Genomic DNA, 13,916 nt, shown 5'->3' with positions numbered 1-13,916 from the left:
TGAGCTCTGGTCTTCTCTCTCTTGACTCCTAGACTGTGTCTGACCTTCTCACCCTAGCCCACTCTCTGTGAATGCATGTGCCCCACGTCATATATAAGCAGAACAGTTCACCCATATTTTGTCATTGTATGTGGATCTCATGTCCTCCCTCAAATAAAAATAAGATGCAAAAAAAAAAATACTTTGCAGGTAAATATGACTTTCTAAACCAAGTAAATTAAGGAGTTGTCTGCTTTTACTTGAAAAATATTACATTCTTTGCAAAATTGATTGTCTTTAAGATTTTATTATGTGGTAAGCTGCCCTAATGCAGTCAAGATATTTGACTAGCGTCCCTCTGATTTATACAGGGTATTTTAGAAACATGATTATGTGTGAAAGAGAGTATAACTTATGGCTAGCTGCATATGTCATTTTCTCTGAAAAGTAGCTCCAAAATCCAATAGCATTTCATTTTGTATCCCAGGGTGGTTCTTCGGCTCTGTGCCCATGCTGGCCATTTAGGATTTCTCTTGTGTCTTTCAGGCATTGAGAATGCCAGCGACATTGCTTTGTACTCGGGCTTGGGCGCTGCCGTGGTGGCCGTTGCAGTCCTGGTCATTGGTGTCACCCTTTACAGACGGAGCCAGAGTGACTATGGCGTGGACGTCATCGACTCTTCTGCATTGACAGGTGGCTTCCAGACCTTCAACTTCAAAACAGTCCGTCAAGGTCAGCGGCGTAGGGCCCCCCAACACCTCGTCCTCAGGACCATAGAGACTACGCTCACACAGGACCCCCAGTGTTCTTCGGCCCTGTGTGAAGGTAGCTCTTGGCACTGGGAGCCGCTAACCTAGTTGTCTTCACACATTAGGAAGCCAGGCTTGGTCGCATAGTCTGCCCAAGTCCTTGGCTACTATGAAAATGAATGGATCTCAGTTTCCCATTCATTCACAACATTTTTAATGAGGCACTTCCATCTTTGATATGTAGTAAACTTAGCACGTTATTTTATCTCAGATTAGCCAACGTTCTGTTTTAACAAGCCTGCTCTGAGGATATTTAGTGAACTAAAATGCTGATTATTCAAATCTGAAAACCAACCACTTTACTATAACCTCCCATGCATAGGTATTATATACTATGTACTAGGTGGAGTTATTTGGGTTACTTCTATCTTATATAAGTTAAAAGGACTTTAGATAATATACGATAGGTCAGTTAGCCAGCGGGGGAGGGGAGGGATGAAGTTCCCAGCCTTAACGACTCTCACCTGCTGCCCAGTGGAGGCAATCTTTTGTTGGAGGGAGAAGGAAATCTGTCATGTCAAACTATGGCAGTACTTTTCCAAACAGAGCCGTTTAATTCTCTTATGTGAACCAAATCCTTTTCTGATTGCAAGATGGAGATGAGCCATACGTGGTTTCTGGTTTCGGGCTTAGAGAAAAAATGAAGCTGTCTCCCTTCAGAAAGGGTGAAGTGTTCCACCTTGACCCTTACTGTCGATATTGTCACCTTTATTTCTATTTATTGCGCGTAACTAGCGCCAGTAGCCCCGGACAAGAAGTCTCGCTGCATGGCCGTGATTGAGTAGCAGTCGGGTTCTGAAGTGGAACCCAAGCATGCGAGAAATGGGGAAATGTCTGGCAGAGACAAAATGCTTTCCTGCTTGCCACTCACTTCTGGGCACCAAAGTTTCAGGGCTGAGTCTGCTTGGCCTCAGAAAGGGACACATCCCCTTGACTTGTTTCATTAGAAATAAATCTAATGAAGAACGGATTTGTTTTTTTCTTTTTAACCTTTATATTTTGAGGGACAGAGAGAGTGCATGATCAGGGGAGGGGAAGAGAGAGAGGGAGACACAGAATCCAAAGCAGGCTCCAGGCTCGGAGCTGTGGGGCTCGAACTCATGAACCGCGAGGTCATGACCTGAGCCGAAGTAGGACGCTTAACCCGCTGAGTCACCCAGGTGCCCCAAGAACTTATTTTTATACTACATGAGAAACTAGAAATCTTTCCATCAAATAAGATACCAGTGTCTTAGACAATAACATTGTAAAACAGAAGAACGACAGTAGTATGCGAGACAGAGGCTTTGAAGTCAGAGAGAGTGAATCCAAAATTGCTATATGACCTAGTTAATTATTCTGTCTCAGTGTTTACAGCTTTAAAATGGCGATACTAATATCCACCTCAAAAGGTTCTTGTGAGGATTAAACTACTTGGAATGACAAGGATTAAAAGCCCTTGGTTTATGGAAGGTGCTCAACGAATGTAGCGAGTATCAGTCCAGAAGCTAGTGGTTTCCTCTTACTTTGGCACAGGATGCCAGTGTGTTCCATAGAGCAGCAGGTGAGGGGGTGGTTCCCTCGCCGAAGCATTTGGAGAATGCTGACTTGGGTAAGCTCAAACACATCTCCATCTTGCGGGTCTCCTTAGAGCTTGCATGTATTGTGACTCTCGAAAAGAATATATAGCCTTTCCAAACTTCCTTTACCATTTTGTTTTTATTTTTAACCAAGACTATCCCAAAGCTAGTGATAAAAGCAAAAATCCTTTATTCAAATTCTACTCTATCCTACGTTCACTGTGATGATGCACCTCACCTTGATGCTCCGATGATTTGCACCCCGCATTGTTGTAGAGACCTCCCTTTCTGGGCACATAGAGCTGGAACCCCAGGAAGGTGAACAGACTTTTAAACAGAAGGCCATGGAGTTGACCAGGAAGTTTCAAAAGGATTTCCAAAATGAACTGTGGGGTGATCAGGTCGTTGTCCCTGATACACCGACTCTCTTCAACCATGGACTTTTATCATATGTACATACTTTTATAATCAGGCATTTTCTCCTTAAGTTAGACTTCAGTGTAACTCTAGGCAATATTTTTGCTGCTTGGCTTCCCATAAACTTGGAGGGTCTTTTCCATAAGCTGGGAGGGTCTTTAAAGAGTGGCCAAAAGCTAAACTTCAGAAGGTGAAGGTTTGAGATAAAATAGCCATGAGCCTCAGGGATGCGATTTTTCAGGTCTCAGCGGAAAGGCCTGAGACCTGAATGCTTTTCAGTTGTGACACGGTTCTTACGTCCCCTGCCTTGCCTGGGAAAACCAAAACAAGAACAAGGCTGATGCCTGTAGAATTCAGTGCAGTTCCATTAAAAAGCTCAGCTCCTTGATTGTGCCTGTGTCTTGACACGAGAACCTCCAGCATGGGGAAAAAAAAAAAATGCCTCATCAAGGAGCCTTTAGATCTACAAAGTCCTCTCTGACTTTGGATTCTTCGAGCATCAGAACAAGAGGTTGGGAAAGTCAGGGTTATAGATTTCCTACTGGCATTGCTACAAATTATGAAGATGGAAAAACAATACAATATGGCCTGGAATTGCAACATTTTCAAAAATATTCTTTAAACATTTTGTCAGGCCCCCAAGGGAAAATTGTTTAATATAGTTTGGGTTTCAATTTGAGAAGTCACATTGACGGACTGATAGGGGTGGGAGGTTTGGGACTGAGGGTTATTTCGTTATTCACTAATAAATGGGATTATTTCATCACAAGAAAATATCACAGCATTTCTTTTTAATATTAGGCTGAGAAAAAGATCAGTGAGCCCCAGCCGATGAAAGTCCAATTTCTCATGGTTTTGTAAAGATTTTTTTTTTCATTTGTTTCGAGACAGAAAGGAAGCCCTTCTAAGCTGCTCCCCACGTAGAATCGGAGCCTCGCTGTCCCCATGTGGTGCCTCCTTTCCCTCTCAGAGTGACATATACTCAGACATGGAGTGATATGATCCGCATGGTCCCCTGACCCTTTGGTTCTGAGGACACATCATTTCCTCTCCCAGCTCCACAAACTGCCCAGAATTCCACGTGAGACGGGCTGTCACCAACGCCTCTCTGGTTATAAACCGCACTACCTAGTCACCGTGCTGTGTCACCTTTTACCATTTAAAATGAACAGATGTTATTTTTGCTCCAAACTGGATTGCAAACATTTCTTCCTTTTTTTTTTCTTGAAGCTTCTCTCTGCCAGTTAAAATAATCACATAAACAATAATACCGTAGTCAGTTGCCTGACACAGTGCCAGAAATACTTGTTTTGAAAAGATGGCATGCCAGGAACTCTGGAGAATGAGTGATTGTGGTCAGTGGCATTCAGAGAACCCGCTGTGAGAGCGGAAGCTCCCCATTCCAAGGCTCTGGTCACTGTTGACTGGCCTGTGAGAGCTGCCGTAGACACTCAGCATGGGCCTGAAGGGCGGCTGGCAAGCTCACAGGCGGTTGTGCAGTTAGTAGAGGCAGAGGCTAGGGGGTAACCGTGACGCCTTTTCGTTTCCGAGTGACAGATCGATTTTCTTTCACCAGGTAACCCCCTGCTTCTGAATTCCTCCATGCAACCAGACCTCACGGTCAGCCGAACATACAGCGGGCCCATCTGCCTACAGGACCCGCTGGACAAAGAACTCATGACAGAGTCTTCACTCTTTAACCCTTTGTCCGACATCAAAGTCAAAGTTCAGAGCTCATTCATGGTTTCCCTGGGAGTGTCTGAAAGAGCTGAGTACCATGGCAAGAATCATTCCGGGACTTTTCCCCATGGAAACAACCGTAGCTTTAGTACAATGCACCCCAGAAATAAAACACCCTACATCCAGAATCTATCATCACTTCCCACAAGGACAGAACTGAGGACCACTGGTGTCTTTGGCCACTTGGGAGGACGCTTAGTCATGCCAAATACAGGTGGGTGGTAAGTGTGCGTTTGTGTCTTTCCGATCTGTTTCAGCATTTTAAATTTGCACAATTATGTCCCATAAGTTCGATTTTTTAAGGTGTTTACCATCCTTGTGTCGCAGCTACAAACACTGTGATTCCAGAAGTCTACTCGATTTACACAGTAACTGACCCAATACATAGTATCAGTGTCCATAGACCTTGCTGTGATGTTACTTTATGACAAGCAATGATAAAGGTTCATTATGGAGTTGCCCTTTTGAACGCAAACTTCGGTGCCAGGGCTATACCATGCGTACAATTAGTTCTCAAGAATTTTCTTCTTCCTTTTGGTTAGAGGGGAGAGTTTCTTAATGTTTTGACAAGGCTACTTAAGGTGTACAGGCCAGTGCACTTTAACATGACATCCTATCAATGGATTAGTTTCCATCTGAGACCTAACTGGCTGGCAGAAGAGGGTAATGTCTCCTCTGATTTCTAAGCAACAAGAGTTAGATAGTGCAATGAATCATCGCCATTGGCCACTGACAGGAAAGAGGATTCTGCATCTGTGTTCTAGAACCACCAGACCACACTGAATCAGGACCATCGGGGGCCTCGACAGACTTCTCCCTGAGGTCCAGCTGACCGCCCTCTCCAAATCAATCATTTTGTCCTCTAAAATGAAATCTGTACAAGGACTAGCCCGAAGCCACCATTCCAGCTAACTGGCCTGACGGTAGCTTAGTGACTTGACACCATGTTTTACGTTGATAAGTGTTGTCTTGTTCTCCTACGTCAGTTGCTTCCTTGAAAATAGCCCTCAAATGCAGCCCTACTCATGATTTTCTTTTCTCGACTTGGAATTCTCGAAATCTTCTTTGGTCAGTGGTTTAAGACATAGTAAGAATCTCCATTTAAATATGGAGAACGATTACGTCATTGTGTGATGTAATCCTCCCTGGTCATAATTGGCAGTCAGGAGCCTCAATGCAGAAGGAGTCGGTCAGCCCTACTTACCAAGCACTCTTCTTGGAGGAATCTATAAACTGGAAGCATGGGTTCTGAAGAAAGAAAATGATGCAAACCCCTCCCTAAGGATAGGAAATAGTCATCAGAATCATAGAAAATTGCATTTTGTCTTATCTTCACCTCCTAACCTAGTAGGTGGCACTTGGGAGCCCCCAGGTAGTTATTGGTTCAATCAGTCGGCCCACACCCCTCCTCTCTCTTCCCATCATTGTGTTTGTTTACACATATGTGGAGGGTGGGCCAAGATCAACCCATTCATTGGCTTTAATGTTCATCAAAGAAAGTGAGATAAAATCATAAAACAGATTTTTCTTCCCCTTTGACTCGAGAAGCACTTGTGTTGAAAACTGAAAGTTCTTTTCTTTAAAAAAAAAAAATGTTGACTTGTTTTGAGAGTGAGAGAGAGAAAGAACAGGAAAGGGGCAGAGAGTGTAGACTCCACGCTGTCAGCACAGAGCCCGATGTGGGACTCAGACCCATGAACTGCAAGATCATGACCCGAACCAAAACCAAGAGTCCGATGCTTGACCAACTGAGCCCCGCAGGTACCCTGAAAACTAAAAGTTCTGATAGCACTGTCTGACTCCCAAACATTTCCTCTGTGAAGAGGCATTTTCAGAGTTTCATAAGGAAGCCCTGGACAAGATTGAAGCTGTTCACTGGGAATGAGTTTGAGGAAAAATAAGTGTGGGGAATTGAAACATATGCTCTGTTATTTGCAGAACATAAATGCAAAATATGCCCTAGGGGACTAAAGTGTAAAGAAGCAAGACATAGCAATTAAATTGTTCTAATGCCATCCATCCCGAATTATCGTATGGTGCCTGGCAATGATTTTTCAAAAAGGTTGGGATGGTCCCCTTGCTGTAGAAATCATTTATTATGCAAAATATGAAACGAGAAACTCAGACAGGTGGTTCTGTTGTCATATCAAATAAAACGCTGTTGGGGTAGCAGGCGGAGTTTGGGGGAGAGATTTTTGTAATCAGAGATAACTGGTGAGTGACATATTGAAAATGGGCACTCCTTGGGGCAGTTGGGTGGCCCCGTCAGGCTTCCAACTCTTGACCTCAGCTCATGTCATAATCTCACGAGTTGTGAGTTCAAGCCCTTCCTTGGGCTCTGCACTGACAGCACAGAGCCTGCTTAGGATTTTCTCTCTCCCTTTCTCTCTGCTCCTCCCCTGTTCATGCTCTTTCTCTCTCTGTAAAAAAGAAATAAACTTAAAAAAAGAAAGAAAGAAAACGGACGCAGACATAAAGATTCCCCACCATGCCTCTCCTTCTTAAGATAAAACTTACCACCAACCACAACCCTGCCTCTGTGTATGACTGTCTTCTATCTCCATTGACAGTTTGCATGTTTAAGTAGGAGAAGCATGTTTGAAAGATAATCATACAATTTCTGATTGAAGGATAGATGACATAGTTTAAAGTGCTAAGGATCCTGTAGAGTCAGGTCGTATTTAGGAGTATCATGAATAATGTTTCAGTCTGAACACTTGAATGAGATACGATCTGTTCATCCCTTTCTCAAAAGTCCACGTACATATTTATTCTGATTTGATCTGGGAGTTGACCATCAGGCACTGATGAGCTCAAGAAAAGATTATGTCTCAGAATCTGGCTTAAAAAAAAAAAAAAAACTTTATTTTTTTTGAGAGAGAGAGAGAGAGCGAGCATGAGCAGAAGAGGGACAGTGAGGGAGGGGCACAGAGAGAAGGAGAGAATCCCAAGCAGGTTCCGTGTCATCAGTAAAGAGCCCCACACAGGGCTCAATCTCACGAACCGAGAATGAGCTGAGCCCATATCAAGAGCTGGATGCCCAACCGACTGAGCCACCGAAGTGCCTCCTGGCTTTTTTTAAAAAACAGTTCTGGATCCTAATCCTTCATATATTCAGGATTTGTGTTTCAAATGCCTACTCTGTGCCAGGCAGTATGCAACGTTATTGATGTAATAAGCCATCATTGCTTTTTTATTTTAAACACACTATAGGATTTACTTCAAAGTTTAGAAAAGGCGAATCAATGTGTCAGAAAAAACAAAGTGATTATTTGGGGTGGCAGTCGAAGAATTGACTATACAGGGGGCACAAGGCAACCCTGGCCAGAGGCAGCGTTCTGTATCTTGATTATGGTGGTGATTACATGACAGTATTCATGTCAGAAACTCATCAGTTTGTACTCTCACAATGGGTACAATTTATTGCATGGGAACTGTACTTCACTAAAGGAGAAAACAGGACAAGAAAAATGAGAACACAATGAAGTTCATCTTTGCGGTCAATTGCCGAAGGTGGCATCATTGCTTGACGATAGCCACCCTTGCCTCTGTATCTAAAGAATAAGGGCTGAATGTCTCTGTTGCCATAAGGGCCTAGATAAGCCAAAAGGGAGGCACCTGAGAACAAGCGCTGTGTCAGACTGAGGGAGAATACAGAATGTCTAGGGTGTATATTCAGACTGACAGCCACACACACTGAGTAGCCTGTGCATTACAACTTCTGCTCAGCAGAAGAGAAAGATGTCCTGGAGTCCACTTCATTTAGCAACTGCATTTGAAAAAAGGATGGGAAATAAAAGAGGAACCTGATCAGAGGCTTCTAAGTATGGCAATTACAGTTCCATGGACATCAAAGCCCAGCATATAAATGGATACTCTTGCTGAAAAGCTGTAAGCAAGATTTAAACGTGCCTCATTCTTAGTGCTGGCAAAAGATACTGATGATAACTAGCATGTTACTGAATAATGCTCATAAATGTTCATCACAAATAACTTGTTTTGCAGCGCGTCCTTGCATTCCTTGATTCTGCCTCGGCGAACAGGCACACAGAAGGCTATCAGGAAAGACTGCCATCTCTGGATGTAAATTACCATCGGCAACCTGAAAGCTTTCTGTGCAATTACATTAGCTCTAATGAAGGGCGGGAAAGTGAGAACTGCATTATTCAAAGAATAGGAGGATGCCCTGAGATTTTATTTTGTGATCTTACTGTGCCCCTATTTCATTTCTTTTTATAAACAAGAAGCTATGTTAAAGAGATTCTCTGCCCTCTTGGGACTCCCCTCTCTCGGCCAGTGTGAAATAGTGACTTCGCAGGAGGCAAGTGGAGAGAAGGGGCCCTTTCAAGCGCAGTGTGATATGCCTTCCTGGGCCTGGGTGATGGGATTTTACTGAAGTTAGGCTACTGAGTCTTTTCTGATTTGACACCAATGTGAATATGGTTACGTCGCCTTTTACCTGTCATCTATTTTAGCTTCTGTTTGCAAACATAGGATCAAATACTGGCTATACAACAACCTATAGGGTCCCTAAGTTTACCCATGCTTTTTTTTCCTTTTTCCTGCCGTTTTCTTGACAAAAGGCAGTACTCCGTTGATCGCCTCTTTAAACTTACTTTAAGGTGCATAATTCTAAGACAGTTTCATACCAGGCCTTTGCAAAGCATTAGATGGCTCGCCCATCATCTCAGACACCTTTTTAGGAAGTGACTGGATAGAGACAAGACACAGCAATACCTTTGTAAATTTAGCAACGGATTAACTGATACACTGATCAACTCTTACATTCTCAGATACTTTTGCTCGTGCCTGGTCTCTGGACACCCAGGCTTTTAAGAGAATTTTTAAAAACGCTTGGAAGGCCCTAACGAAAAAACTAACTTGACTACACAGACGAATAACACAGTCCTCTTTTATGTCACTGTTGGGAAACCACAATTTCTCCATTTAAACTTCCCAAGGACGATCAGGATTTCATAAATTGTTGTGATATTTGTGTGCTGTGTGTCTGTATGAGCACCTCACAGTGCTCAGCTGAGTGCTTCAGGATAATCAGAAACTCTACAGATAACCTCTTGACTTTTTCTGTTTTAGGGGTGAGTTTGCTCATACCACATGGCGCCATCCCAGAAGAGAATTCTTGGGAGATTTATATGTCCATCAACCAAGGTGAACCCAGGTGAGAGACAGAAAAGGCCGGCATATTCATGACATCTTAAATGTGGACCGGAGGGGTTGCTGAAAATCTGGTTTGTTAAGATAATCTGACAGGGAGAGCTGTAGCTGAGATTTGCGTTACTTGACCACATGGAGGGAAAAACCAGTTGCACAACTATTGGCCAAAATGAAAACACCCATAGCCAGTTCCACAATTTTGGGTAGCTAATCTAGCTCACCGACATCTAGACCGCAGACGCCAAATATAAAACAGTGAATCGATGGGCAGGTCATTAGCAAGGCGTCTCCATAAACACTGACCACCTCGCATACTCCTCCTCTCAAAACAAAACAAAAGACATTCCAGGAAGTGCTCTTTGGTGGCAGACCTTGTGCACATCCTGAAAATGACAGACCTGTCACCTCTTCAGGTCAGCAGAAGCCCTGCTCCAGGCTGAGAGAGGATGTCTCAGCTAATTTTCCTCCATGTAAAAATACCGTCTGCGTTGCAGTAGCTTTCAGATCTGATTTCAGCAGCATTAAATTCAGTTACATGAACAAATACAAATCTTGTCGCAGTCTTTTAATGAAAGTAGTGGGTTGTTTTCTTGGCGCAAGTATAATATTTGCGGAAATGTTGCTTGCCTCCACACAAGATAAACCTCACTCCTCTTGAGAAGGCAATTTCTCTCCTAAACTGGATATATATACCTCTGGCATTTTCAGTCTTAACATCTTGATTATTTTAGACTAGATTTTTGTTGTTGTTGTTGTTGTGAGCAAAGAACACATGAAGGAAAAACACTGGAAGGAAAAACAGCCAGAGAAGCAGATGGTTTGAACAGATTCCGATAGCTGTCTCCATAAAAGGATTTGTTGGTGCCCAGTGGTTTTAACTTTCTGCTCGAGAGAGCTTGGGCAGAATGGAAGAAAAGGTTCTGCTAGCTGGCTATTGGCAAGGCTCTCAAGAGGGTTCACGAATAGGCCTTGCTGTTTCCTCAGTCCTGTGGAACTAGATCCCTTACCTGCACACAAGAAGGCATGCTGTGGTCTAAACATCTCCACGTGCAAACAGGGGCAACCAAGGCGCAGAAGGGAGTGGGAGAGTTTATTTAGAATCTCAGTTAAGCAAACCTAGAAATGGGAGTTTCCTGGATAAGAATCACCTCTTTTGTATCCCTTTGGTTTATAGAAGAAATCATACTTGTTTAAAAGTTTAGGTCAGGGTCCCTTATACAGATATCAAGGATGAGGCAGGATCTAGTCAGCCTGCCTGAAACACGGCCTTATGCAAACCTTCACCTCCTGCTCCCTTCTCCTTACAGTCCATGCACTGAGTCTGCGTTCATATCTGTCCTCTCAAACCCAGTGTACTTCTACCTCATGACATGAGAAGCAACCTAGGGCTAGTGCACATTTTCAAAGGCACCCAATTTACAATTCACCTCAATCCCCGTCTCTTACTAGAAGCTGCCGCTTAGGAGGTCAGAGCTAGAATGTGCCAACAGGCATTAAACAGACAAGGACTTATGTGGGAAATACCACTTGAGGCATCTTGCAATTGAAAAATAGGAAGGAGAAATACATTAAAAACATGCCAGACCCCACAGACCTCGAAAGACAGGTTTGGCCTGAGGTGGTCATTCCCTGGACCACACCACTAGCTTTGTGAAGGTAACCAGTTTGGTTTCTCCATCTGGAACTAAGGTGTGTGTTTATTACTGCTGTCCAGGAAGATAGAAGCAGGAACAGCTAGTTCATCCAAGACTTCTGATCTAGGAGGTGTGCCTTTTCCTAGTAAACTGAGGATAAAACGCAATTGTAAGCGGCACGTGTTCCTTTTCATGTTGCTAAAACCTTCCCAGATGTTCCTGCCTCTTAAGAAAATGGCCAGTCTCCAGGCTACTGCTCATTTGTCCTCACTCCCTTTTGAGAAGCTCCAAACAACTTACAAAAAACAAAACAAAGCAAACAACTCCACTAAAAATAGCAAATTCCTTTCTACAACTTTTCTTAAACTTGGTGAATTTTTTCCATCCCTGCCAGGACACTGCTTGGCTCTAAGTTCTTCAGCTTTTAATCCTGTGATTCATCAGAAGGCCACTTACATAGCTATCTAGTGTCATCTTTCCTTTGTAATGTCACTTAAAAACTTATTTTCATCTTACGCTGCCTTTCTGTCATTCTGAACCTGTGCTCAGAGTGGCTTGGTTTTCTCAAAGTCCACAGACCTGGAACAGCACTGCTCTGTCTCCTTAACCTCTGACTTTCCATCACTTGCACACACAGAATTGCAGTCAAATCTTCCAAACTTTGTGCCATATTTAAAGTCTATTCCATTTTCCTATTGAGGAGATATATCTGTTGCTTTTTTCAGAGTTACATCCCTGGCATAACAGGTTGATGATTTAGCGGAACTGTCACTGATCCCATTGATCCAAATTCAGTACCAGATTCCCAGAGACGGGGCTGTGTGGAATGAATCACAGGCTTAAAATAACTCCCTGTATTCAAATAGGCTCCAATGGTTATCTTTTGAAATTTGGGTAGGTTTTAAGTAAGGTGGTTCACTGTATGAACTGAATGTACCCAGTCTCTCTTGGGAGGTCCTACTTCTATTGCTGGGAAGCCTCCAAAATCACTTTGTACTTTCCACTAAATCGAATGATGTCACTCTTCCTCAATGTCCCTGCTCTGTCTATACTTTCAGACTTGAACAATCATTGTACTGAATCGTTTCCACCTCCAGCAGTAATCTGGACCTTTGGTTGCTCATAATGCTTAGGAAATTAACTCTGTTGACTTTTTGTACATATATACGTATTAAATGGTGTGCTGGCCAAAGACTTTGCATTCCTGGAAAAGTAATAATTACCTCTGTTTCATTGTAACTTGCAAAGTGCTCTCCCATGTGTTGACTCATTTGGTTTTTAATGTTCAAAAGAAGAGGATTTTGTACCAATTTTAGAGATGAGGGGAAAAATAAAATCTAAAAAAATGAAGGTTCCAAGAAGCAGAGCAGATTTCCAAGGGCGTGTTACCTTACCGGCTGAGCTGGGATTTGACTTCCAGATATCGGACCACAATTCCAGTGCTCACAAACTAAAGGATGCCGTCTCTTCCTGATGTGTGAGACTTTACGGAAACCACTTTCTGACTTTGCGCTCCACTTCTTGGCCCCTGTAAAGAGGCATCCTCTGGAATTGGTCTGTATGAGTGTGGAAAATTAGGAGAGGCAGGAAGGCAGGATCAAGTTGAACTTTCCTGAGAAGTACATTGGGTAAATTGCTTTGTTGCATTATAGAATTGAGAGAACAAAGACTGGAAACAGGTTCCACTAAATTGCTGAATCTGTTTCCTGAGCTCAGTGGCTAGGCGTGTGAGCTCAGGCATCAGAAGCCCTGGGTTCAGATCTAAGTTTCACTATTATCCACATGACCTTAGGTAAGTTCATAAGACTCTTTGTAACTCAGATGTGTCCTCGTCTGAAAAACAGTTGGTCTCTGCCTTATAGGGATGTTGTGGGATTGCACGATACACAGAGATAGAAAAATCTAAAAGATGACAAAATACGTATTCTTTTCCTAATTGCTACACGTAATATTTGACAAAGCATTCTACCTACAGTATGTGCTCTAATCGTCACCCCAGTCCTTTATGGCAAACAATTATAGAAGTATCCGAACTTTAATAGATTTGAAAATGAACACCAAGAAAAGTCAGTAAGCTTGACTTAGGGTGTAGATTGTTTGGCTTATCATGTGTTTTGATATGACATCACAATCCCTACCTTAAGGCACAATTAGGTATATTATCCATGAATCTAGTAAGGCATGTTTGGAGAGAGATGAGGCTTATGCCTAATAATGGAAATACACCATGAAACGGACAGGGAGGCGCCCAAATTTGGGAAGACAGTGATGACTTTGCAACTCAGTGTGGGATCTCATAGAAAACAATGGGAAAAAAAAAAAAAGAAAATGACCCCTAATCTAGTCTAAGGATTTACAAATGGGGTGTGAAGGGAGTGGATTCCAGGAGATGTCGCTTGACCTGATTCTAAAACATCAGTAGAAATTAGCCAGGCAAGGAAAGGTGTAGGGGTGGTACCTCAATGATTTCCAGGCCCAGGATACATTTTCCATTATCGTTATAGTATAAGAGGGGTAGGGGAGAAGTCTTTAAGAGTGACTAAATCAGATATTTTTCCCTGCTTTGAAGTCATTATCTTAAGCAGCTTCCTTCCAGCTGTACC

General features: G+C 42.9%; 1 protein-coding gene across 14 annotated transcripts in view; it reads left to right on the top strand.

Moving 5' to 3' along the window:
• Positions 1 to 13,916, top strand: part of UNC5D (unc-5 netrin receptor D) — a 566,092-nt gene that overhangs the window by 478,912 nt on the left and 73,264 nt on the right. For 11 of the 14 annotated variants that reach the window (XM_023252623.2, XM_023252624.2, XM_045055588.1 and 8 more), the window contains 3 exons: positions 526 to 711; positions 4,341 to 4,718; positions 9,599 to 9,683. In XM_023252623.2, the coding sequence (XP_023108391.1) occupies positions 526 to 711; positions 4,341 to 4,718; positions 9,599 to 9,683 (649 nt within the window). The remainder of the gene's footprint in view (positions 1 to 525; positions 712 to 4,340; positions 4,719 to 9,598; positions 9,684 to 13,916) is intronic. The other 3 variants (XM_023252628.2, XM_023252620.2, XM_023252622.2) reach the window with 1 other exon arrangement.

Source organism: Felis catus, chromosome B1, assembly GCF_018350175.1.
Source record: "Felis catus isolate Fca126 chromosome B1, F.catus_Fca126_mat1.0, whole genome shotgun sequence".
Classification (NCBI taxonomy): Eukaryota; Metazoa; Chordata; class Mammalia; order Carnivora; family Felidae; genus Felis; species Felis catus.
This window is presented reverse-complemented; position numbering and strand designations above follow the sequence as displayed.